Here is a 21,580-nt window from a genome sequence, read left to right on the forward strand (position 1 = left end):
GGCGCTAGGCGCGAGGCAAGCAACGTGACCCCCAAAAACAACCGCGAGGACATGGTGCGCGAGTCGGGTGGTGTGGGCTCAGCGCCATGTTTCGTGGGAAGCACCCTGCCACTCGGGGGGGGGGGGCGTGATGGAAACAAGGGCGGTTTGCGGTTGCATTACTGCATGCCTGAGTGCGGCACGCCCGTGCTGATGAGCATGCTACTGTTACCCGGGCTCCTCTCAGATCGCCCTGCTTGGTGCGGTCGAAGAGCGGTCTCCTTGTCACCCTGGCGGAAGAACTCCTCCTCCAGGCCCGACAGCCACTTGCAGTGGACCTCCAGGTTCTCACCCAGGTGTCCTATGTCTGCAACCTTGAGCGCGAGCTGCGATTGCGAGTGCGGTCAAGGTTGGACGGCTGCAGTCAGAAGCGTGATGAGCGCGCTTTGGCTCTCCATTCGCCCGTGCGTCAGCACGCACTCAGCCCCCACTCTGCACATACACATACACACACACACACACACACGCACACACACACACACACACGCACACACACACACACAATCCCAGCTACATGTCACCCACGTGCGGCCGAAAGACGTTTTTGAACCCGTGTGGACGCGCTCCAGGGTCTAAACAACCCCAGGGCCCAGGAGGGGGTCGGGGGTCGGGGGTTGTATGTAAGGGGGCGCAGGACGTCATCCACATTACGGCGCAGATGTGATGGGCATGTGATGGGCATGTGTCAAAGTGCACCGCGCGATCGCAACACATTGTGATAACAATGCAACTATTGGCGTCTGATGTCCAGCCGTACGGCAGATCCGTACCAGCCGGGCCCGGGTCCTCAGCACAAGCAGTCCTAGCAGCTGTCCTCTTGTTCTCTCGTCAAGTGCGGGACCGCGGCCGACCCGATGCTTACGATACGGCAAGGGTAGCAGTCTAGCACTAACTGCCCCGCTAGCCCATACAGTCTAATCCGATGCCACCTAAAAATTGCATGAATAGAATCCGCCTGCTGATCGAAGTACGCAAGCAAAGACGTGCACACGTTGCACAAAGAGGATGCAGACAACACTCGGCCGTCACCCACAGTAGTGCACGGAAATACGGAACCTAAGACGTAGCCCACTCCATACACACACACCGTCACAGCACCTGTCAGTTGATGTGTCTGTCAACCGAATGCCCGCCCTACAATCCACATCTCGATTTACCGGTCAGTCGACAGACGCACCACAGCATATGGGGGCCGGGCCACACGAGCGCGCATACTGGGACGGCTCGAGCACCGCCCAGTCCGCACCACCCGACAAAGCTTTGCAAGAACACGGGCTCCAATCCTCGCCATCTTACTCTGCCAACGCTTTAGCTGCCACGGTCATTGAGGTAGTTGAGGAGGTCAACCAACCCCACGTACAGCCCTGCCACACTGAAGCCCACACCCACCATCAAAATGAACGCCGGCAGCGCCACACGTGACGTAAACCTGCCCAGTGCACTCTCTACAACCTTGTCCTGCCGGACCTGCCCACCCGCTCCCGCCACACGCACATCGGCGCGGGCACTGTCCCGGCCCCCGCTCTCATGCGGCCGCGCCGCCGCCGGCGCAAGCAGCGGGTCCCGCAGGTCTCCATCCGTTGCGCCACCGTCTGCCACAGAAGCGGCCGGCTGATTGTCCTGGTTCTGAATCCGGTCAATGTCCCGTTGCACGGCAAGGTGGATTCCGACCGGGATGACGTAACACACCAGGCACACCGCCGTACACCCCGTGAGCGCGAAGATTTTCTCGGCCTGCGGTTGGTGTAAAGTGGTTGTGCGCGGAGTTTGGCGGCGCAGTGGGAGTGTGCAGGCAGCACACATGTGTAGCACGGCGCGGTATTGCGGACTGCATCCTCAAGTCCGGGATACAGCGCGCGATGGTTGCGGCTGAGGGCCCCAGGCAGCACGTGGCGGGCCCCCACCTGTGTGGGAAACAGGAGCGCCACGGTTGTGGCGGCGGTGAGGATGCCACACGTCTCCGCAACACGCCGGGTCCACGTGAATGGGGCGTCAGGGCCCGCCTGCACATCACAGAGGTCCGGACGGCCAGGAACACTCAGGACATACACGCGAACGCGAGAGGCGCGTCACCGACCTTCCGGTCCGCACTTCAGCGCGCCCATGCATTCTAGTCAAGTGTGCCGCTTCGCATTTGCACATGGTCATGCCCACGCCCAAGCCTGCACGCACGCCGGCCCGCACGCACCACCAGCAGGTCTAGCGACGCCCGCAGCGCGTAGTGTGTGGTGACCATGCCGCAGCACAGGTACACTAGGAGGGAGGCGTACAGCGCCAGCGTGGCAGTGGGGTGGCCCGGAAGCAGGTCGTTCACCTGCACACGGCCCCGCGCAAAACTGTTCGTCAAAAGGACTGGAGCGGGTCGCAAGCGACAGTGGGCGGCGCATTGCTCCCAGGTCAGCAGACCGTGTGCGTGGGGGCGATTGGGCAAAGCACATCACGAGTCCGCGACACGACGTATAACCCGCGCTCGCTCGCACCATGATGTTGCTCTCCGTGGAGGCCCCAAAGATGGCGGCGCCGAATATGCCCACCGTGCCATACACGCCGCACGCCACACCGAACAACGTTATGTGTACGGCCTTCTCCGTCAGCCGCATGCCGGCGGGGCCGGCGGGCATCTCCTTCAGCAGCGGCATCACTGCATGCGTTGTACGACACGCAACTACGGTCAGGGCGGTTGCGCTTTGCGCTTTCAAGGCGCACGTAAGCGTTGCGTCAAATGCAGCACAGTCGGCCGTATCATTATTCGTCCCATGTTGCCCCCACTTACGCATGGGATGCATGTAGAACGCAAATCCCAGCACCGCAAACGCCTCCGGCAAGTGCTCATCCACCTGCCAGGCAGCTTGTACAGTAAGTGCACATGGATCCAAGCTCCCGAACAACCAAAGACCAACCAAGGCAGAGGCGCTGGCGCCGCCCGCGGCGCTGCTTCCCTCAGTATCAACGATGGGCCCATCTGTCGCTCACTGGCCAGCACCCACGCGCCCCACGCCCCGCCGCACCTTGACGGCCAGCACGTCCAGCTCCCCACTGGCCACTGCGGGGAAGCCCAGCTGCACCGCCCGCGTGACGATGATGGCGCACAGGACCACCACCACCACTACGCCCGCCGTGGCGGCCTTCTCAAACTGCAGGACAATGACCACAGGGAAGACGCGGTGCAGGAATCGTGCCATCCTTTCTACTTGCCACCCAGCACCACGGCTGCAACATCAGCATTCGTACGTCCACATTTGCCGCACCTGGCGAATGTGCCGCTGCAGACACAGCGGCAGCAGCACCGTCAGCACCGTAAGCACCATCACGGGCCGCCCGTCCGACTCCAGCAGGGCAGGCGCGCGGCCGGGGCCGAGACCCTGCGGTGCGCGGAAAGGTCAGCGATGAGCACATCAGACCGGAGCCAACAGGACCTGTCAGTGTGTCAGCGGGCTTATGCACCGAGCCTGCAAACCTTCACAGCCATCCACCGGGCTGCTCCGCGCTCACCTTCCCTCCAGCCTGCCCCCTGCGCCCCCTGACTCACGTGCTGCACCATGACACGTGCCACGTCCGAGAGGAACGCCAGGCCGCCGCACAGCGTGCCGTACAGCAGCAAGATGAGGGACACCTGCGTGAACACCTGCGCAGGGGCAGCAGGGTCGGGTGGCGCAAGTCAGCGGGCGCCTGTGTGCCAATCGATTTAGCTCTTTGCTGAAATGGGGACCCATCCTCCCAAACGACTGCGTGCCGGTGCGGCGTACGGCACGAGCACCGTTGCGTGCAAGCCACCGCATGCACCTCGCAGCAGTGTGCCCACCAAGCCTCGCCCCAGCTAGTCATGGCACGTACCCGCGCCTTCTTGCCGCCCGCCCACTCCGACAGCTGCTCGTAGGTGCTGCAGCCCACGTGCGCGGCGGCACGGATCATCATGCAGCATGTGATGTCGTTCGCCACCGCCACCAGCCCCATGGTGAGCGCGCCCAGCCCGATGCCGGTCTTTGAAAATGCGTACGGTACAGGCAGAACGGTACTACACAACGGCATGGGGCGGAGGCGGGGTGCAGAAAGGGTCGAGGACGGCACAGAAGTGTTCACAGCCACCCCCCCTCTCCTTTCTGTCCCTCGCTATGCATTCCTTCCGCCTGTGCGCATGCTCCCATGTAAAGGCACACCTGCTGAGCACACCTGCTGAGCACACGTGCTCAGCACCTGCACGCCGCTCTGTACTACGATACCTGCTGCGCACCGTCCCGTGCCCACACCCGCCCGCTGTACAGGCGCCCGCCCACCTCCTCCAAACAGCCACCGCCCTGCCCAGAACTACCTGCCAAGGACGCCGAGCGCTAACACGCACAAGGCCGAGCGGAGGGCTTTCCGATACGAGTCCGTCCCAGAGCCCCATGGCATCTCGGGCGCGTGGGGGTCATCCTCAAGAAGCAGAACGGAGGGATTTGAGTGCAACGTTCCTTCATCGTTTCTGCCTGCGGCATCAGCGAAACACCCGTCTCCGGCCCTTTTCGTTGCCGGGCAGTCGCCACCGTTCCTCGCGGCCTGTGTAGGCGGCAATCGAGTAAATGAGATTTAACACATCTTAAACATTCATGAGTGCAGTCGGGAGTGAAATTGACTCGCGGTTCGTTGCGCCTGCTAAGCCAAACCGCAAGTACCTTGGGTTGCGCCATTGCCTTCGCGTCCTGTTCAATCCTATGGGCCTTTACCCTACTAGCGGTCAACTGGCATTGTTCTGAGAAGCGGCGCCTGCACGTGCAGGGCTGGGGTTTTGGCAGCGAACGCTTGCACGTTTAAAGCAATGTCTTCCCGCTCGCACGCGGTGAGGGTCTCTTAAATGTTTTACTGACATAGCGATAGGGCTGAGGGCTGAGGGGTTCGGGTCAGTGTGGCCCCATCGTGTACACACCAAACCGTGCCCAGGGTGCGGGGGTAGAATGCTCAGGATCTTACCCTATGCTCAGAATTGTAGAGCTTTATGAAGGCATTATGCACTTACTTTCAACTTTGTCAGGGGGGTCCTGGGCCGCCAGAGTTGGGGGGTCGGTCGTCGTCCCTGTGGGTCGTCCGGGTTTCGGCAGCCCATCCTGGCGGATTTCGGGAAGCGCCCCACAAGCAGAACTAGGGGCCACACGCAGCACCACGAGGCTCATATGTGCACGTTATGCCGAAAGGAGCACAAACAAAGCGTGGGAGGCCGATTTACGCATCCTCGCGTGGACACGTCGGCACATGTCCCCATGCTCAAAACGTGCGCACGGACATGGCGGGGCTCTCAAGCGCTGGTGCGCAGGTATTCATGTTGAACAAGGCTGTCGATGGACGCTTCGCCTTACATCACATGGCAGAGAGTTGAACGGGGGGTGGGCTGGGTCGAGGGGACTTCCTTGGATAGAATCTTGCGTATGACCGAAGTCTCAGAACAGGACCGCCGATGGCACTGCGTTACACCGCTCGTCAAGAGGAGTCGATTGGCACCACTTTGGTACTTGGTCTGCGGACGAGTCATGAACACGTCGCCAAACACTAGTGGCGAGCACAAACCCAACCTAAGCCTTCAGGCCCCCGCCGACGCGGTGTCGCCTTCGTGCGTGGCCATGCGACCCACGAGAGCAACCCGCAAGCCAACGATACAACAAAAAGCCCTCTTGATTAGTTCAAGAGCATCTTGAGAACAAAGTTCGCAACCGCACAGGCACCGGCTGCATACGGCGGCCTCCAGCATTGCAATTACGGCGCAATGAGTGTGCACGGCAGCGCTATGTTGCGTGGTGGTGGGAGCGGGAGGTGCCTGGAGATTGCATAGTTACCTTGCCATCCGGTGAGCCGCAGTCACCGCATGCTGTGGCGCGACAGCACCGTGATATCACGGCTGCACGAACATTATTTATACTGGCTGACACGAGTAGCACGCCACCCAACTGAAAGCAGTGTGCCAGCATGCCGCCGCCGCCGCATACTTAACCATGCTTCGTTTCACCAAAGGTCGCATTCATGCAGTGCAAGTCTTTCTTTACATTCACAGGTGCCTGTGCCTGTGCGTGCATTGATGAAGATGAAGTCGTGTCAAACTTAATAAGCCAAGTTGGCACGTCATAAATAAAACGAACCCAATCCGCCACGGCAGGAGCCACCAGACCATCCATTCAAGTTCAAGCAGCAAACGCCACACGGCAGAACGGCCGGAAACACACGGCGCGCGTTTTAGCTCTTATGATGCATTGCAAACATTGTGAGATTGTAATACCTCCAAAAATACGGTGCCCCAAGTCCGTCGTGCCAGACGCCCCCTGCCACCAATCAAGCCAGTGCCAGTGCCGTGCCTGCAGTAGGCCCCGGAGCCGGCCATGTTGTGGCGTGGTCCCCAGCAAGCTATCCAGTTCAGCTGATCAACCCAGGGCCGGCATGCTACCCGCGGGCCCCTCCAGTGCCGACAGCTGCAGTGGGACCCACAGCGCCAGCCGCAGCCCTAGCCGCAGCCCTAGCCGCAGCCGTAGCCGCAGCCCCAGCTGGTGGTGATCTGGAGCCTAGGCTGGGTCGATCGCTCCGCGCCCGCGCCACTGCATGCTTGGACCTGCTTCTTTTGTGTTCCGCTTTATGCAGCTCGCCCTCAATGCGCTCCAGATCGCGTTGCATCTGTATGTAGGCGTGTGCAATGCAACCGTCAGGAGCGGCGGTAGTTGGCGTCAGCAACACGCAGGGCATCTTAAGGTCCCGACACACGATGCCATGGGTGCGCGGCATTCGCAAAACCAATCCCACGTGCACGACATACGCATCGCCGCAAAGGTACTCACGTCAGAGAAACTGGGCCGACCGGTCACTCCTGCGCTGGTGTTTGACCCCGGCGCCGCTGCCAGCGTGTGTACATCGCCCGACGCCAGTGACAACCGCAAGCTAAGCTGTGTGGGCGGGTGCAGCACATCACGTGCCGCGGCGGCTGAAGCTGGCCCGTCTGTCCCGCCGGCCGTGCCGCTGTTGCCACCAGTGTTGGCACCGTCACTGGTCATGCCCTGGCCCAGCCTCAGGCCCTTGAGCATGCCGGCAAGCATGTGCATGCCGGTTGAGGCCGTGCGGGCGGTGCCTGGAGGCGCCCCGGCCCTGCGCGAGCCGCCACCGGCGCCGCCGCTGCCAGTGCTGCCGCCGGTGCCAGAGAGCGTCGCGCTCCTGGCTCGAGCGGCGTGCGGTGCGCCCGAGGTATTTGTGCCGCCAAGCATGGTGGGCGTCCGGCTGCCGACGCGGTGGAAAAGGAACCGCAGCCGCGGCAGCAGCTTGAAGGACCCAGACTGCTGCATGCTGCCGCCGGCCGGACCGCCGGCGCTCCCGGCCGTTGGAGACACCGCGGCCTCGGCCGCCACCGCTTTTGTGGATGTGAGCACCACGCCTGTGTGGCTCTGCCCCGCGCCCGCTGCGGCCAGCTCCACGGCGGCGTCTTGCGCCCCTGTCGCAGCTGCTGCTGCTGCTGCCGCTGCCACCGCCGCCGCGGCCGTGGGTGTCTGTGCGACGGGTGTGCCGGGTGTGTCGCCCGACCCCACGCCTTGCTCCCACTCCGGCAACGAAAACAGTGGATTGATGCTCGTGGCGGCGGCGGTGGGAACATCGCCGAAGGCGCGGCTGCCGCCGCCCCCGCCGAGGGCAGCCACACGGCTGCTGCTGGCACCGACCAGCACCAGCATCCCGCTGCCGACGGATCCCACCGAGTCATCCAGCGGCCCCATCTGCGCCAGCTGCTGCTGCTGCTGCTGCTGCTGCTGCTGCTGCCCCTTTGCGGCTACTGCCGCCACAGCCGCCCGCCAGTCGCCGGAGCGGATGCCGGCGGCAGCAATGGCCGCGGCCACCTCGCCACTGGTGCTGCCGCCCAGGCCAAGCGCCGCAACAACGTTGCTGACGGCCTCGCCGGGCCTCGGCACATCGGCACTGACTGGATCGCTGCCGCGAAGGCCGCCGCTGCCGCGCGTGGTGCAGTCGGTGATAGGGCAACTGCTGTTCAGGGTGCCTGCGTCAGTGCTGCTGCCACGGCGCGGTTTGGATGCCCCGCCGGCCTTGCTGACGCGGCCGCTGCCGGGCGCGGTGGCATCGGCGCTTGCGGCGGCACTGCTGGGTGGCTGATGCAGGGCGGCCGAGGGCCTGTCCCCCGTATCTGGACCCATGTCACCCCACCTGATGCCGGATTCAAGGTCGTCGCTCCGGTTGCCGTCCTTGTTGGCGCAGGCGGCTGCCAGCACGAGCCCAGCCGCCACTGCCTCACCGTCACTACGGCGCTGCCGCTGCCACAGGTACAGAGCCACCCCAGCCCCCAGCAGCAGGCCTAGGGAAGAATGTAGCAAGCGGAAAGTCAATCGACATGAACATGGAACAAGGCCAGAGCCAAGCCGCAAGCCGTTGCCTCGATCGCCCGTCTATGCCAGCTTACCTCCCACCACGCAGCCAACAATTAGTCCGGTCCGGGCGCTCGAGCTCAGTCCGCCCCCGCCCCCATCGCCTGAGCCATCAGACACTGTCTGCTGCGCCTGAGCCCGTTGAGCAAGGAGCGTCTGCACGGCGAATCAGTTAAGCGGTTACGCCGCGCGCCATGACACGGCACTGGCACCCACCACGGCAGCAGTCACGCGGTGCTGCATGCGGCGGCTGATGTGGCCGTTGATGCCCCTTGTGGCACATCAAACCCCGACGTCCTCAGAGCCTCAACACTTGCTCCTACGGGCCTTGAGTCCCTGAAGCCTCTGGACCCTCACACATCGCACCTCTATTGAGGTCAGGTAGCAGCCCTCCAATCCCTGTTGCTGGATGCAGGCCTGTGGGTGGCCAACACATGGGCAGCACGAGCACAGGCGTGGCAACTCTGGGCAAGAGGAGGCCATTGATGAGGCTAAGGAAATGGTGCGTACCGGTAACCCGCAGAGTGCACGCGTTACAGCACTGTGAAACACTTGCAGCAGTGCCCACCGCGTTACTTACGTCAGCTAGGAACTGCTCACAAAGTGTCAACGTGTTCGTCCACACAATCCGGAAGCCTACATAGACAGCAGACAGAGGCGCGGGCGTGCTTAATTACAATATAATGTAAACCGTAAAGCAAAACACACTATCTACCCCGCAGATTGTATGTATGTGCCTCATCTGACGCCTATGCAGCCCTCAACCCGCACGTGCCGCCTCTGCAAGCGTAACCGCTTCCTTCGCAACAGCCATACTTCCGTGGTGCGCCCTCGCTCCTTACCCTGTGACGTGTCTGCCTGTAAGTCCGCTGCCCTCATAACAGGCGAGAAGCAGTGCCCTGCCCCTGACTTCGCCACATCGCTGCACGCCGGCGTAGTTGCCACCGACACAGACTGGGGTCCACTACCACAGCAGCCGTTTGCGGGGCGGGGTGTTGCAAGCCACGTGTCCACCACGCCCTGCAGCGGCGGGCACAGCAGCCTCCGATCCACGATGTCTTGCCACACCACAACTGGCTGAGCGGAAGCGCTGCTACTGCCACTGCTACTACCACTGCTACTGCCACTGCTGTTCCCACCGCTGCTGCCACTGATGCTGCTGACGGTGCTAGCAAAGTAGTCGTAGGACTGCTGGCTCCGAGAGAAAACGTTGAGGATGACCAGCCGGCGAAACGTCAGCGTGACCCCAGGCAGGACCTGCAGCTGTGGGGGCACATAGTCGGTGAGGTTGGTGATTTACGCAGTGGTGGCTACGGAAATGGTAATGCTATTACCGCCGCACCACCCCTCGCCACCGCTCTGGTACTGTATGCAGGGCCGAGAATCGAAGCACGCAGGGCAAGACGCAGGGCGGTAGTGCTGCACGGCGGCCGCCCACCGTTGTCCGGGTCCTTACCCCTCGCTCCCCCATCACCAGTACCTCTACTCCCCATGGTTGTCTTACCCTACCTCACCCCTTCTTACCCTGTCGCGTGAGGCGAAGTTGAAGTCCAGGATGGGCCAGTTTAACGGCAAGCTTGTCGAGTTAAGCGAGCCCTCGATAATCACATTACGATTCAATGCTATAGGAGTAGGTGATGTGCGATGAGGAGATATACTGACGTTGCCTCGGACAATGATATGGACCACGGTGGCATCAATAAGCGCGGCGTTGAGTTCGGCTTCATTTAAAACAGCTGTTTCAGCTGCAGCTGCTGTCAAGCATAGGAATAGAGCGAATGCCGATAGCAGTAAACAGGATTTTGTGTGTGCGTGCGTTTGCGCTATTCGTCTCGTTCTTCTGATCATAATCATTCTCAACCTTTCAGGTAAATTGTTGTCTCGGTGCATTGGGTCCCGCTAGCGGTGAGCCTTACCAAAGTCCCTCACTCCGTTGGACATTTGCCTCTTCCGCTACATAATGTTAAAACTGACGACCTTTTGTGCTGTATACCGCTGTATTACATCGGGAAACGGGTTACATCGATCGGGGACAGTACTGACTGTACCTGCATGCGGTCGGTTTATGTCTGGGGTTTTTCGCCCTTCCCGAACCCCCTCGCAGCTGTAGGAACGTGTCCAAACTGATGCGGCATACTGATGCGGCTTACATGGGCCCGGGTCGCAACACAGAAGGCCCCGCCTGCGCTTGGCCTGTCTGCGCCGGGAGTAGCGCAGCCAGTAAAGCCAAGGGGCCTTAAGCCCATTCAACATCTCATGTCATCGCAGCTTGACTCCGCTCGCGCAATGGCCATCAGCACGCGAAAGTTTCAAGCACTTTACATCTTGCCGACTTTGCGACTATTGCCCACAGCCACGGCTGCCAGCCACTCCTGGAATGATATCACGTGCAGGACCCACCCCTCCGCAACGGTCGCGCGCCCAGTACCGCACAGCCGCTACCGGTTGAACAGGTATAAGATCGTGTTTGCCAGCTCAGGCCAGCTAATGAGCATGTCCGCGGCCACAGCTGCCGCCACTGGCCCCTGCCACGGCTCTGGCACCGGCAGCAGTCCGCCCTCATCCTCATCCCTACCCAGCCCAGATCCGGGCGCGCCCACCCCAGCGGCTGCCGCCGCCGCCGCCGCCGCGACGCGCCACTCCGGCACCAATAGCCCGTCCGCGCCGACCGTCAACCCCGTCGACGTCAGCACCGCGCCCGGCGGCGCCACCGCCAGCGCTCCGCCGTAGCCCGTCGCCGCTGCGCGGTAGTGCTTTCGCAGCACCGCCGGCGACAGCACCGCCTCCAGGTCACCCTCGCTCACATCCCAGCCACTGCCGGGCGCCGCCGCCGCCTCCATTAGAGACTGGCGCACAGTGCTGAGCGCGGTGCGCGGCCCCGCCACGCCCGCCGGAGCCACGGCGGCGGCTGTGGCGGGGTCGGGCGCCAGCCGGAAGAAGAGCTGCTTGGCTTCGGCCAGGTGGTTGCGGAATGCGCGGGCAACCCGTACAACCTGCGGGGCAAGTGTGTGCGCGGGCGGGTTGCAGTTAATGTCAATGTACGTGGGTGGCATACAGCAGTGGCGTGCGCACATGTCAGTCGTAAGGGCCTGCAAGCCGGGGTGCAGTGGGGTTGTAGGCATGCAGTTCCTTGGACGGGCGGCCCAACGCGTAAGACTTTGCAGCAGAGCCCTGGACTCAAGCCGCTCACCTGGTCGTCTGAGCTGAGGAAATGCATGAGCTCCTCGTACGTGACGCCCAAGCGGCCGCTGGCGTCAGCGGTGCGGCCCGCAGTGGCTGTGCCGAGCAGCCGTTCATGCGACAGCACCTGCGAAGGTTATAGGCGCGGTGACTTAAACACGGCGGTGTCGCAACATGCTTATTGCTTAAGCACTGTAAATTGGTCCCGGCAGGAGGTCCGAGGGCAGTGCAGGGCCTCATGTACAGATGTAGACAGGGCCGCAAGGAGGGCGTCGCCAGCGCCGCTGACCAAGGCCTGCACCAGAGCCCCGCTGTGCGTTTCGGGCGCTCACCTCCTCCAGTGCATCCGGCGTGAAGCCCCACTCCGCCGTCACCTCCGTCAGCGCCTCCCGCAGGTCGGACAGCGGCACTCGGCCGTCCGCTGCCATGAGCTCGCTGCCGCCGTTGGCGCCGTTAACGCCACCACCGCCGCTTCGGGTGGCACTGCTGCTGCTGACGGGCCGGGCCAGTAGGCTGTAGCACATGGCGCGAAGCTCGGGGCCGTGCTGCCGGAGCGCCTGTGGGGGGTTGAGCAAGGGTCAAGCAAGACCGGGGGCGTGGCGGGGGTGAAGTTGCAGGGGTTCAGGCATGACTAGTTAGGTGGGGTCGCTTATTCCAGTCCGAACTCAACCAAGGCTTTGCGGCTGTAAGGGTGGTTGGATGAAGCAAGGATAACGCTTCACCAAGTGTGACCGTGTCAGCTGTCGTGTAGGCACCATCCGGCTGCTCGGTAAACGGAGTGCAGCCCGCTGCATATGGAACGTGCCCAACCCCCGCGCACCCATTGCTCACCCGCACGATCTCTGCGGGAGAGGAGCGGTGCGCGGCGCAGTTCGCGGTGAGCGCCTCCAGCACCGGCCCGGCGTCCTCGCACGGCGATGGCCCCAGCTGGTCGTGGTGGGTGCGGCTGGAGCGCGGCGGCAGCAACATGGTGTTGCCGATGCCCAGCTGCAGCGTGAGGTGAGGTTGCAATGGGGCGATTGAGTGAGGCATTAAATGTAGGTAGGAGGAAGTGCAAAGTGGAATACAGCGGTAAGCTGGGCGCGGAAGCACGTATGACAGCAGGGGCGCCAGGCCCGAGCACCTTAGGACACGATGTCGCTGTACACGCGTGCGCCCCCACCTGCACGATGCGCGTGTTGTTCTGCAGCAGCCGTGCCAGCGCCAGCCCACCGCGGTCCGCGATGAGGTTGTTGGTCAGGTCCAGAGACGTCAGCGTGGGGTGGCCCTGCACATGCAGGCACACAGTCAGCACGCCACATGCCAGCTCTGCACATGCCTTCATGCGTAGCCCCTGTGTACTACATATGCGACAGCTGCCATACGGTATCCTTCAATACGGCACTGTACGTACTCCAGGCCCACACGCCCGCCTCCCGCTCACCGCCAGCCAGTCCGCCAGTCGCTCCACGCTGCTGCAGCCCAGCCCGCAGTGCGCCAGGCTCAGCGACACGAACGAGCCGTCCGTGCTCAGTGCGTCCAGCACCGGCAGCAGGCCGCGCGGGCCCAGGTAGCAGCGGGAAAAGTCGTAGCCGAAGGGCTCCCTGCGTGAAATGACACAGCGCAGCCCGTTACGCGCACTGAGCGTCGGCGGCTGGCTTGCATGACTGGCGTTGCAGAAGCACAAATTCCACCGCAACAAACATCCTGGCGGTACACATTGCCCCGAGATCATATTCCCCAGAAGAGAGAGAATGATAGAAGCAGCTGGGACGCGTGACGGCGTCAGTCACGCAAGCTTCGCATGTGGGGCGCACCGTATCTTTGAGTCCAACAGGGTGTTGATAACGATTTCGGTTTTATCGCGGATCCGACCAGCGCTGCTGCCCGCAGGCACCAGCCCTGGCGCCAGCGCCACCAGCACCGACACGAACTCATCACGGGCCACCTGTGCGCACACAACAACGGCACAATGAGCGTTTGCCAAACCACGCCCGTCCACACCTATGGCCAACCCTGTCAGAAATATGAAGAGCCCCGCTCCCAAAGCCTGTATCACGGCGGGCCCCTCCTCACCGGGGCCGCCGCCGGCCTGCCCAGCTGCGGGTGCTGGGTCAGCAGTCCGTACATGTCCACAGCCGCACTGGGGCTGAAGGCAGCCACCACATTGCGCAGCTCCGAGGCGGGGATGAAGCCCTGCGCGCGGCAACATGTCATGATAGGTGCTGACGTTGTGCCAGGGCATGACGAGACGACCGGAGGAGCTGAAACTCCCCCCCCCCAACCCGCCCTCACCCTCCCTCCTCTCTCACCTCTCCGCACACGTCCAGGTAGTCAAACAGCGCCCCACAGAGCCCCTCTACGTCCAGCGTGCCGTGCCCCACCGGCCGGCCCAGCACCTCCAGCGCCGCCTGCCGCAGCTCGCCCTGCGTCAGCGCCGCCGCCGCACCCTCCACCAGCCCGTGGAACTGCGACTCGGTCAGCACGCGCACGTCGGGGGCCAGGCCCACAGCCGCCAGCTGCGACTCCCACTGCGTGCTGTTGGGGGTAAAGCGGGGGAGGAGCGGGGCGGTTACGTCAGGTAGGAACACGCCCGGGCAGATGTGCATGCAGGCACGTACACGACCCCCCGAGCAACTTGTTCATACCCAGCTTCAGACCCGCTGCCTCAGCACCACCGCACGCACCGGGGGTCAAGCAGGGCGCACACGGCTGCCACAGCACGCGCGGCATACAGCGCCTGGCCGCCGGGGCCGCCCGCCGCCAGCGCGATGGCCGCCGCCGACACCGTGGCGGCGTGGTTCTCGCTGGTGCTGGCGGGGGCGCCGCTGTTGGCACCCCCGTTGGCGGTGGCGGGGCGCAGCGAGGCGCTGAGGGTGAGCGGGTACACGTGACCCACTACCAAGTCCAACAGGTCCTGTGTGTGCATGGTGTGCAAGCAAGGGGAGGATTGAATGTGCTCGGGCCCAACAAATAGGTCCCGTGCAGCGGGGGCAGAAGGCTCCAGGGATACCGTACTGGCAGATGGATGGCGTTTGCCCGGTCCGTGTTCTTGAGACAGGGCTGCTGGGTTTGTGCATCTTATCGGGTTATAGCCGTTGCCAGGCCCGTATTGCCGCACCCCTGACCTTTACAGCCCAACTCCTCGCCACGCGCGCGGCACGCAGCGTCTCAACCCGCACCTGGGTGGTGGCTGCTGACGTGAGGGCCGTGCGCGGCCGTGAAAGTGCCTCCGCCGCGGTGGCGCTGGCGGCGGACAGGTAGCTGCTCTGCTGCGCCAGCAGGGGGTCGCCCGCGGCCGCGGCGGCGGCGCCCAGGCGGCTGCGCGGCGAGCCCAGGTGATTGGAGAACGCGGAGACACCCGTGGCGCCGAGAAGGGCGTCGGCCTCGGGGCCAGAGGGCGCCACACGCTGCCAGGGCCCTGCCTGCATTAGCCGCACGCGCCGCTGTAGCTGAGAGATCACAGCGCTGTTTGCTGGGACTTTGTGGCGTTCGCAGGCCTCGATGTAAACGGCCACGAGGTTGCCAGGCGGATGGTTCCACCTGGTGGTAGGGGTTGCGGGGGTGAAAGGCAAGGTGGCGGCAAGTGCAAGATCGCCGTTAGAATGGATATTATGCATCCATGCTACAGATGTATGCTTGCGTGGAAACCATCAAGGAAGTAACACCAGGGTATGTAAGCGAACCGGTCGAAGCGTGCACACATACGCGCACATGTCGACGCGAATATGAAGCCTGTGGTTGCCACCGCGATCCTCACCCATGGCTCAGGTATCGGGGCCGCACAGCAAGCCTCTTTGCGGGTGGTAAAGCTGGCTCCACAGGCTCAGCTGAATCCGCAGCGGCATGCGCTGGGGCCGCGAACTCGTTGTCAACGTCCATGGCGTCGCGGACTACTACCTACTTACACACCCATAGAGATTGGATATATTTAAGAAGTCTAAGGCACAGACCTCGATAAACGATTGAACGAATGCAATTTTTGTGACGCGTTAACTTGTGTTCTGCCTTTGTAAATGAGGCAAAGAAACGCGGGTTTTGCGGATTTAAGGCCTTGGATGTGGCATTGAAGCAGCCAGGGGCTTGCACCCGGGCCATCATGCACCATGAGGGTGGCGCGCCAGGGCGCGCCTTAGGCAGCGCTGCAGCAGTCACAGCTTAACAGCTACATGCCACCATGGCGCCCCCGCCCCCACCTCATCAACACCTTGTGTCGCCCTGGCCACCAGTATATCGTACAAGCACCAGGTCTGCGGAGGATTCCTAGGATGTGACGTCCCATGCAAAGGATGGTGGTCAGCATCCCGTAGCGCGGGTGACTGCTAGTCTTGCGCCCCCCCTGTCGGCCTGCAACCGTAAACAGTGTTATCTTTGTGTCGGGGGCACATTAAATGCGATATCAGCCGTCAGCCAAGGGTAAGGGAGGAGAAAGGGGGGCCGCGCGAATAGGGGTGCGAAGGGGCGTGTCCTGCTTGCATCGGCCTCCCCCCACGGCCTCCCCCAGCGCGATCCCAGGGTGCCCACCGTCTTTATGCATCCGTCTCTTACTCAGATTGGCCTGCTTGGTTACCACACACCGCGGTGGCTTTATGCCTTGGGCGGGAAAAGGTTCTGGCGTGCGAATGGTCAAGGTTCAGGCCAAACCGGCACGACTTTCTGTATCGTGGCATCAACACAGTCCCTGACAAAGCGCTAAATACAGAAGCTGCTGACATAATAAGTGCGTTTCTACGCCATTGTACATACTACGTGCCGTGTTGACTGCGCTGCTGAGTGGGCATGGCCCTTGCGCTGCTCGCGTTCGCTCTGCTCCTGGCGCCGGCCCTGACTCTATCTTTTGAAAGTTCACGAGATGTAGGCAAAGAGCTGCGAGCGGCTGCCACGCGTAAACGTTTCGGGAGCCGAGTCCAGCCCTCGTTCACGCCGAACCTGCACTCGCTTGAGTTGCTGATTAGCCGCGGCCACTTCTATGCAATCAACGTTGCAAATAATGTTGCCGGAGTTTCGGATGGTGCGCCGGGCGCGCCTGAGTTTGAGCTGCTGCGGTTGAACCCGCGTGAGGTGGCGTTGCTGGCGTCCAACGCACACGGGCTCTCGCTGGCGGACGCGCTCAGCCGGAGCCTGCGGGAGCGCTACCCCGAAAGCAACACGGGGTCAGTTACAATTCGATCTCTCTCCTCATCAAACTTAGCACTGCCCCGACCACACGGAGCGGCTGCTGATGCAGCACCTCGCCTACCCGCTGCCGTGCCACGCTGGCCACATCCCTGTCCCCTGGTCCTCGTCCCCTGTAACACCTCCGCTGCCGCCTACCCTAACGCCCCACCCGCCCCAACGCCACGCTCTCGACTTGCAGCTGGGCATACTACGCGGACACATACACAGAGGACGGCTGGTACCGACTGGAGATCCGCACAGACCAGGATGCGCCCTTCCCGGATGTGGTCAAGGCGCGCGCGGCGGGCTTCGTGGAGGGAAACCTGCAGGCGCCGAACATGTACAGGTGCAGATGCCGGGCGTTGTGGGGGGGGTCGCGGCTGTCGACCGAGGGTGAGCGCGTGGTTCGTTGGTGGGCGGGACGGCCGTAGTGTCGTTGCAGCACGGTTTGTTTTGAGCCGTATACCGCAGCACCACCGTTATGCGGCTTGGTGTGCAGGTTTTGGAGCAACTACCGAAAGAACCAATACGCGGGCCGCGGTGAGGCGCCGTCTAAGGAGCTGTTCGCTTTCCTGGACGAGCAGTATGCCTGGATGACCAAGGTGGGATTGCGTTGTCGCTGGGCGTGGGGCGACCGCTGACTCGGGTTACCGTAGTATGGGCCGTACGATTACGTGTTGGATCTATTACCGGTTGCAACTCAGTGCCTTTCCATCTTATTTGTGCGCAGAGGGTAGAGGCGGCCACGGGCTGGAGCCTAGCACACCTGCGCGGCCAGCTGCCGCTGCCTCACACCGCCACAGGCGGCAGCAGCAGCAGCAATGCCGGCTTCGGCAGTAGCACTCGGGTTCGGGGCGCAGATTACGGCGGCGACGGACACGCGCAGGATGTGGAGCCGCGGGTGCATAGGTGGCGGCCGCAGGACGATGACGCCGGAAGCGGCCCTCGCGGCGGCGGCGCTGGTGGCGACTGGGACCGGCGCTATTGGTCTGTGGCGGGGCTGGTGGCGGCGCAGTTTGAGGGCCTGGCTGCGGGCTTCTGGGCGTCAACGACCGACCCAGCCCGCAACATGACCTGGCATGAGCTGTGAGTGGCTGTGGCGCCGAGTCGTAGCTGGGGAGTATGTACGTGTGCTGCTCGTGGGGTGGGTGGGGGGGCAGGGGGCTAGGCGGGGGCGTGTGGGTGAGCGGGTCGTGTTGGGCGCTGTGGCCCTGGGGCCTCGAGCCTACGTTGACGTCCTGCTGTATCGGCATGCACGCAGGTACACGCTGAACGCAGTTGGGGACTTGTACGAGCTCAATGTGTTGTTCCCACCGCCAAACGCCACCGCCGTTGCGGGCGCAGCCTCTGCCGTCGGGGCCGAGCAGCAGCAGCAGCAGCAGCAGGAGGAGGAGGCGCCAGAGCGGCACTACACGCCCGGGCACGGCGAGGTGGGCGAGTATGGCTATGGCGAGCTGTTGGACTGCTCCGCCATCATCAAGGTCGCGGATGTGGATCCGGAATCGGATCTTGCGCTGGATTCCGGTACGGAGTCAGCGGACGGCCCCACGGCCCTTGGAGCCCGGCTGCTGGGCCGGCGCGGCGGGGCGGCGAGTGCCCGGCGGCGTGGGCTGTTGGGTGTCGAGGAGGAGGTGATAGATATGGAGGAGAAGGGCGAGGGTGTGCGGCGCCGGCACGGTCGGGATTTTTGGGCCGCACACAACACGTGGCGGTCATACTACGACATGGTCCGGTGGGTGGCCGTGTGCAGTCGTATGCTGGAGCCCGGTCGCGGCCTGTCGTTGCTTGCGCGATGCGTGTTGCGGACCCGCGTGTTGCTTGCGCGATGCGTGTTGCGGACCACAGGGACACGCCATGCCGCGTGCTCACCGACAGCCCCGCACTGTGGTGCCGGCATTCGGGGCTTGCACGCACTTCCCACTGCGTGCCCGCCGCCGCGCCTGACCTGACCTGGCTTGACCCGACATGACCCGCGCCTGCGCCTGCCGCCTGCTGCCCGCCACCCGCAGCACGTGGAAGGTGTACGACTTCCCCTGGTCCGTCACCGGGCCAGTGGTTGTGTCCAGCTCGCCGGGACTGCTGCACTCCAAGGACGATTGGTGCGTATCGGCCGATGTGCGGCTGTACGGGTGGAAATAGCGAAACGCAGCAGCGTGGCCAATCACCACAGAACCTCCGCCACCTGCAACCCCTGCACCAGCCCCATGTGTGAGCCTGTGTGTGTCGCGCGCAGCTAGACTCTCCTGCGTGTGGCGCTGCATTGCACCGCCTCACAGCCGGCGTGCTAACCATTCTGCCCCAGCCAAACACACAGCCAACCACACACCCTGACTGCCGCACACACCCCATGCACCGCACAGGTACACGACCGACAGCCTGGTGGTGATGGAGACCACCAACGGCATCTACAACAAGTCGCTCTACGACGCCATCCAGCCCCATGCGCTGCTCATGTGGCAGCGCGCCCAGGTTGCAAACTTCGGCGCTGCTGGTGGCGCGGACTGGGTGGACTTATTCGCACGCCACAACAGCGGCACCTACAACAACCAGGTCCGGGCAATCGTGAATGCAGCCCGCGTTGGGGCCGGTGTTGGCGTCGGCGGGCATCAGCAGTGTGTGGGGGCCAATGTCCCCGATGAGTTTCAGATTGGGTTTTGCATCGCTTACTTGTTCGTGTCTGCAGCTGTGGACTGAATAAGGATTAGGCGTGCGTGTTTGACGTGGTTGGGAACGAGGCGCGCCTGCTCCATGCTCGTTGCTCGTTTTTCCCGCTCGCACGGTCCTCTCACACTCGTAGCCCTACGCACACTACGCACACCGCCTCTGTCCTCCCCGCCGCTGCCTGCAGTGGATGGTGCTGGACGTGGAGCTGCTGCAGCGCGGCCACGAGCGCGAGGTGCTGTGGGTGCTGGAGCAGCTGCCGGCGCTGACTGTGAGCGCGGACGTGAGCAAGGTGCTACTGGCGCAGGGCTACTGGGCCTCCTACAACGTGCCGTACTTCCCCGGTGCGTGTGAGCCACATGATAGTGATCCCGCCCGCTTTGCTACTTGTTTCCGTGGCATACAGTGCAGCTTGTGCGGCCCGGTACGTCAGCCATGGCTGGGGGGCCCCGGGTGGCGCGTCCAGGCGGACAGCGACTGGGCGGGCACCAGAATGCACCGTCAGTTGCTCCCCGCGCTGCACCGCTCAAGCCCCTGATCCTGACACCCTTGCCCACCCACCCACTCCCGCAGAGATCTACAACCTGACCGCCTATCCCCAGCCCAGCATCTACCACACCTGCCCGCGTGCCCGCATCTTCAAGTGAGTTGGTGGTGGGCGGTCTAGGCACGGCCAGTTCCCGCGCGGCCGCACCTTGCAACACCCATTCTTGCCCACCCGCATTTGCCACACGCCCGCTCACAGCTCCTTGGGGCTTTCACCCGTGCTTCACGTGTCACAGGCGTGAGCAGTCCCGAGTGGCCTCCACCTCCGACTTGATGTCACTGATGCGGCTCAACCGCTACACGGAGGACCCCGAGTCCCTCGGACTGCCCAACAACGCCATCGCAGCCAGGTATGGGAATGAGCCAGGAGGGCATGTGGCAGTGTGCTTAGACGACATGCCAATGGCTGTTGCAGAACGCCGGTTTCACAGCGTGTGTCAGCGCAAATGGAACCGCGCACGCGGGAGGCATCACACGGTCTTAGCGGGCATGCAGCAGCGCTGAACACCGCCGCCGCTTTTTGCCTTTACTGCCGAGTCCAGGTACGACCTACCCGCCCGACCCGACCCCAGCGGTGCCCCGCGCAACTACACACGGCGCGCGTACGGAGCTGTGGACGCCAAGGTGCGGCCGCTGCATGTTGCCACGCAGCTGCCGCGGTGCTGTTGGGGTGCATCCCTTTGTTGGCCTAGCCTGCCCATCATCGCCAAGCCTAAGCTTGATGACCCCATCCTTATCTGCTGTCCCTCCTGGATTTGCAACCTGCCGCAGGTTGTGGATCTGGATTCCTTTTTGGAGCGCCGCACCTACGTCATCAATGGCCCAACCTCCGACGACCAACCGATTTTCCGTTGGTCAACCGCCGACGCAACTGTAGCGGGCGGTGTACACCACGAGGGATGCGTTGACGAGTTCACGTTCGGCTGGCAGTCATACGCGTCAGTCATGGGACCCATTTATAAGTCAGGCGCGGAGCCTGACGTCTGAATATGAGAGGCCAGGAGGGCAGTGCGAGGTGTGCATGAATGACTAGTGGTACCGGGTGATGGAGGGCGCAGTGAGAGGAGGCAAGGATTGTAATTTCAAGTTGCAAGTCTGTGCGCTGGGATGTATCCGTTCGGTCCCTCACTGGGAATGTGCAGTATAGAGGTATGAGGGCTGCCCAACTGCATTGCATAACCGTAGTGCTGGTGTACCCTTGGAGGTGAATGGGTACTGGACAGGCATTCATTTGTACGGCTTCGCGCAGATGTTTCATGATTGGTTCCCCATTGATTGTACTATGATGGCCTCGCTAATGACGATGCGAATGCATGGTGTCTGCTGGCCAGGCACACCTTGCGCGTTTTTAAGCGGTGGTGCGCGGAACTGCCCCAGGTGGGCCAGGCATCACGTGCGTCACGTGCCCAAACAAGTAGTCCTTCCGCCGCGTACATGGCTTTCATAATGCATGGGAGCTCCTTACGCCCCTGTACTCGGAGTAGACCAAACACTTTTGCTTCATTAAGTGGGAACGCAGCGAGGCGATAGCGCCTCAGATGCCCTCGCCTCGGATGCCCCTGGTCGACCGGACAGGGACAGTCCGCTGGCGAGGATGGGCTGTAGATGCATCATGCAGTCGAAGGGACCGCGCCGTCAGGATGCGA

General features: G+C 62.9%; 4 protein-coding genes across 4 annotated transcripts; 1 reads left to right on the forward strand and 3 right to left on the reverse strand.

Annotated features, from left to right (window-relative positions):
* Window positions 1-692: 692 nt before the first annotated feature.
* On the reverse strand, window positions 693-4,978 carry CHLRE_02g112000v5 (uncharacterized protein). Its single transcript, XM_001699637.2, has 11 exons — window positions 4,692-4,978; window positions 4,349-4,575; window positions 3,874-4,054; window positions 3,569-3,664; window positions 3,288-3,401; window positions 3,048-3,173; window positions 2,813-2,876; window positions 2,520-2,680; window positions 2,228-2,353; window positions 1,944-2,042; window positions 693-1,773 (listed from the first exon to the last, which is right to left on the reverse strand). Exons 2-11 carry the CDS (start codon window positions 4,429-4,431, stop codon window positions 1,348-1,350), a joined length of 1,476 nt encoding a protein of 491 aa, XP_001699689.2. The 5' UTR covers window positions 4,432-4,575; window positions 4,692-4,978; the 3' UTR covers window positions 693-1,347.
* Window positions 4,979-5,457: 479 nt separating this feature from the next.
* On the reverse strand, window positions 5,458-10,368 carry CHLRE_02g112050v5 (uncharacterized protein). Its single transcript, XM_043059902.1, has 8 exons — window positions 10,117-10,368; window positions 9,936-10,033; window positions 9,254-9,674; window positions 8,992-9,047; window positions 8,778-8,828; window positions 8,447-8,567; window positions 6,831-8,341; window positions 5,458-6,669 (listed from the first exon to the last, which is right to left on the reverse strand). Exons 1-8 carry the CDS (start codon window positions 10,136-10,138, stop codon window positions 6,442-6,444), a joined length of 2,508 nt encoding a protein of 835 aa, XP_042927536.1. The 5' UTR covers window positions 10,139-10,368; the 3' UTR covers window positions 5,458-6,441.
* A 177-nt stretch (window positions 10,369-10,545) lies between these two features.
* CHLRE_02g112100v5 (uncharacterized protein) lies at window positions 10,546-15,611 on the reverse strand. The gene is made up of 12 exons (XM_001699635.2): window positions 15,331-15,611; window positions 14,753-15,113; window positions 14,258-14,487; window positions 13,883-14,108; window positions 13,647-13,766; window positions 13,388-13,518; window positions 13,015-13,174; window positions 12,754-12,858; window positions 12,423-12,578; window positions 11,924-12,148; window positions 11,602-11,718; window positions 10,546-11,404 (listed from the first exon to the last, which is right to left on the reverse strand). Exons 1-12 carry the CDS (start codon window positions 15,450-15,452, stop codon window positions 10,850-10,852), a joined length of 2,508 nt encoding a protein of 835 aa, XP_001699687.2. The 5' UTR covers window positions 15,453-15,611; the 3' UTR covers window positions 10,546-10,849.
* A 527-nt stretch (window positions 15,612-16,138) lies between these two features.
* On the forward strand, window positions 16,139-21,580 carry CHLRE_02g112150v5 (uncharacterized protein). The gene is made up of 12 exons (XM_001699862.2): window positions 16,139-16,723; window positions 16,927-17,073; window positions 17,227-17,329; window positions 17,458-17,813; window positions 17,989-18,459; window positions 18,737-18,826; window positions 19,088-19,277; window positions 19,576-19,732; window positions 19,962-20,031; window positions 20,171-20,284; window positions 20,477-20,558; window positions 20,706-21,580. The coding sequence occupies exons 1-12, from the start codon at window positions 16,350-16,352 to the stop codon at window positions 20,919-20,921; spliced, it is 2,370 nt and encodes a 789-aa protein (XP_001699914.2). The 5' UTR covers window positions 16,139-16,349; the 3' UTR covers window positions 20,922-21,580.

This window comes from Chlamydomonas reinhardtii, chromosome 2 (genome assembly GCF_000002595.2).
Source record: "Chlamydomonas reinhardtii strain CC-503 cw92 mt+ chromosome 2, whole genome shotgun sequence".
In the NCBI taxonomy this organism is placed as follows: Eukaryota; Viridiplantae; Chlorophyta; class Chlorophyceae; order Chlamydomonadales; family Chlamydomonadaceae; genus Chlamydomonas; species Chlamydomonas reinhardtii.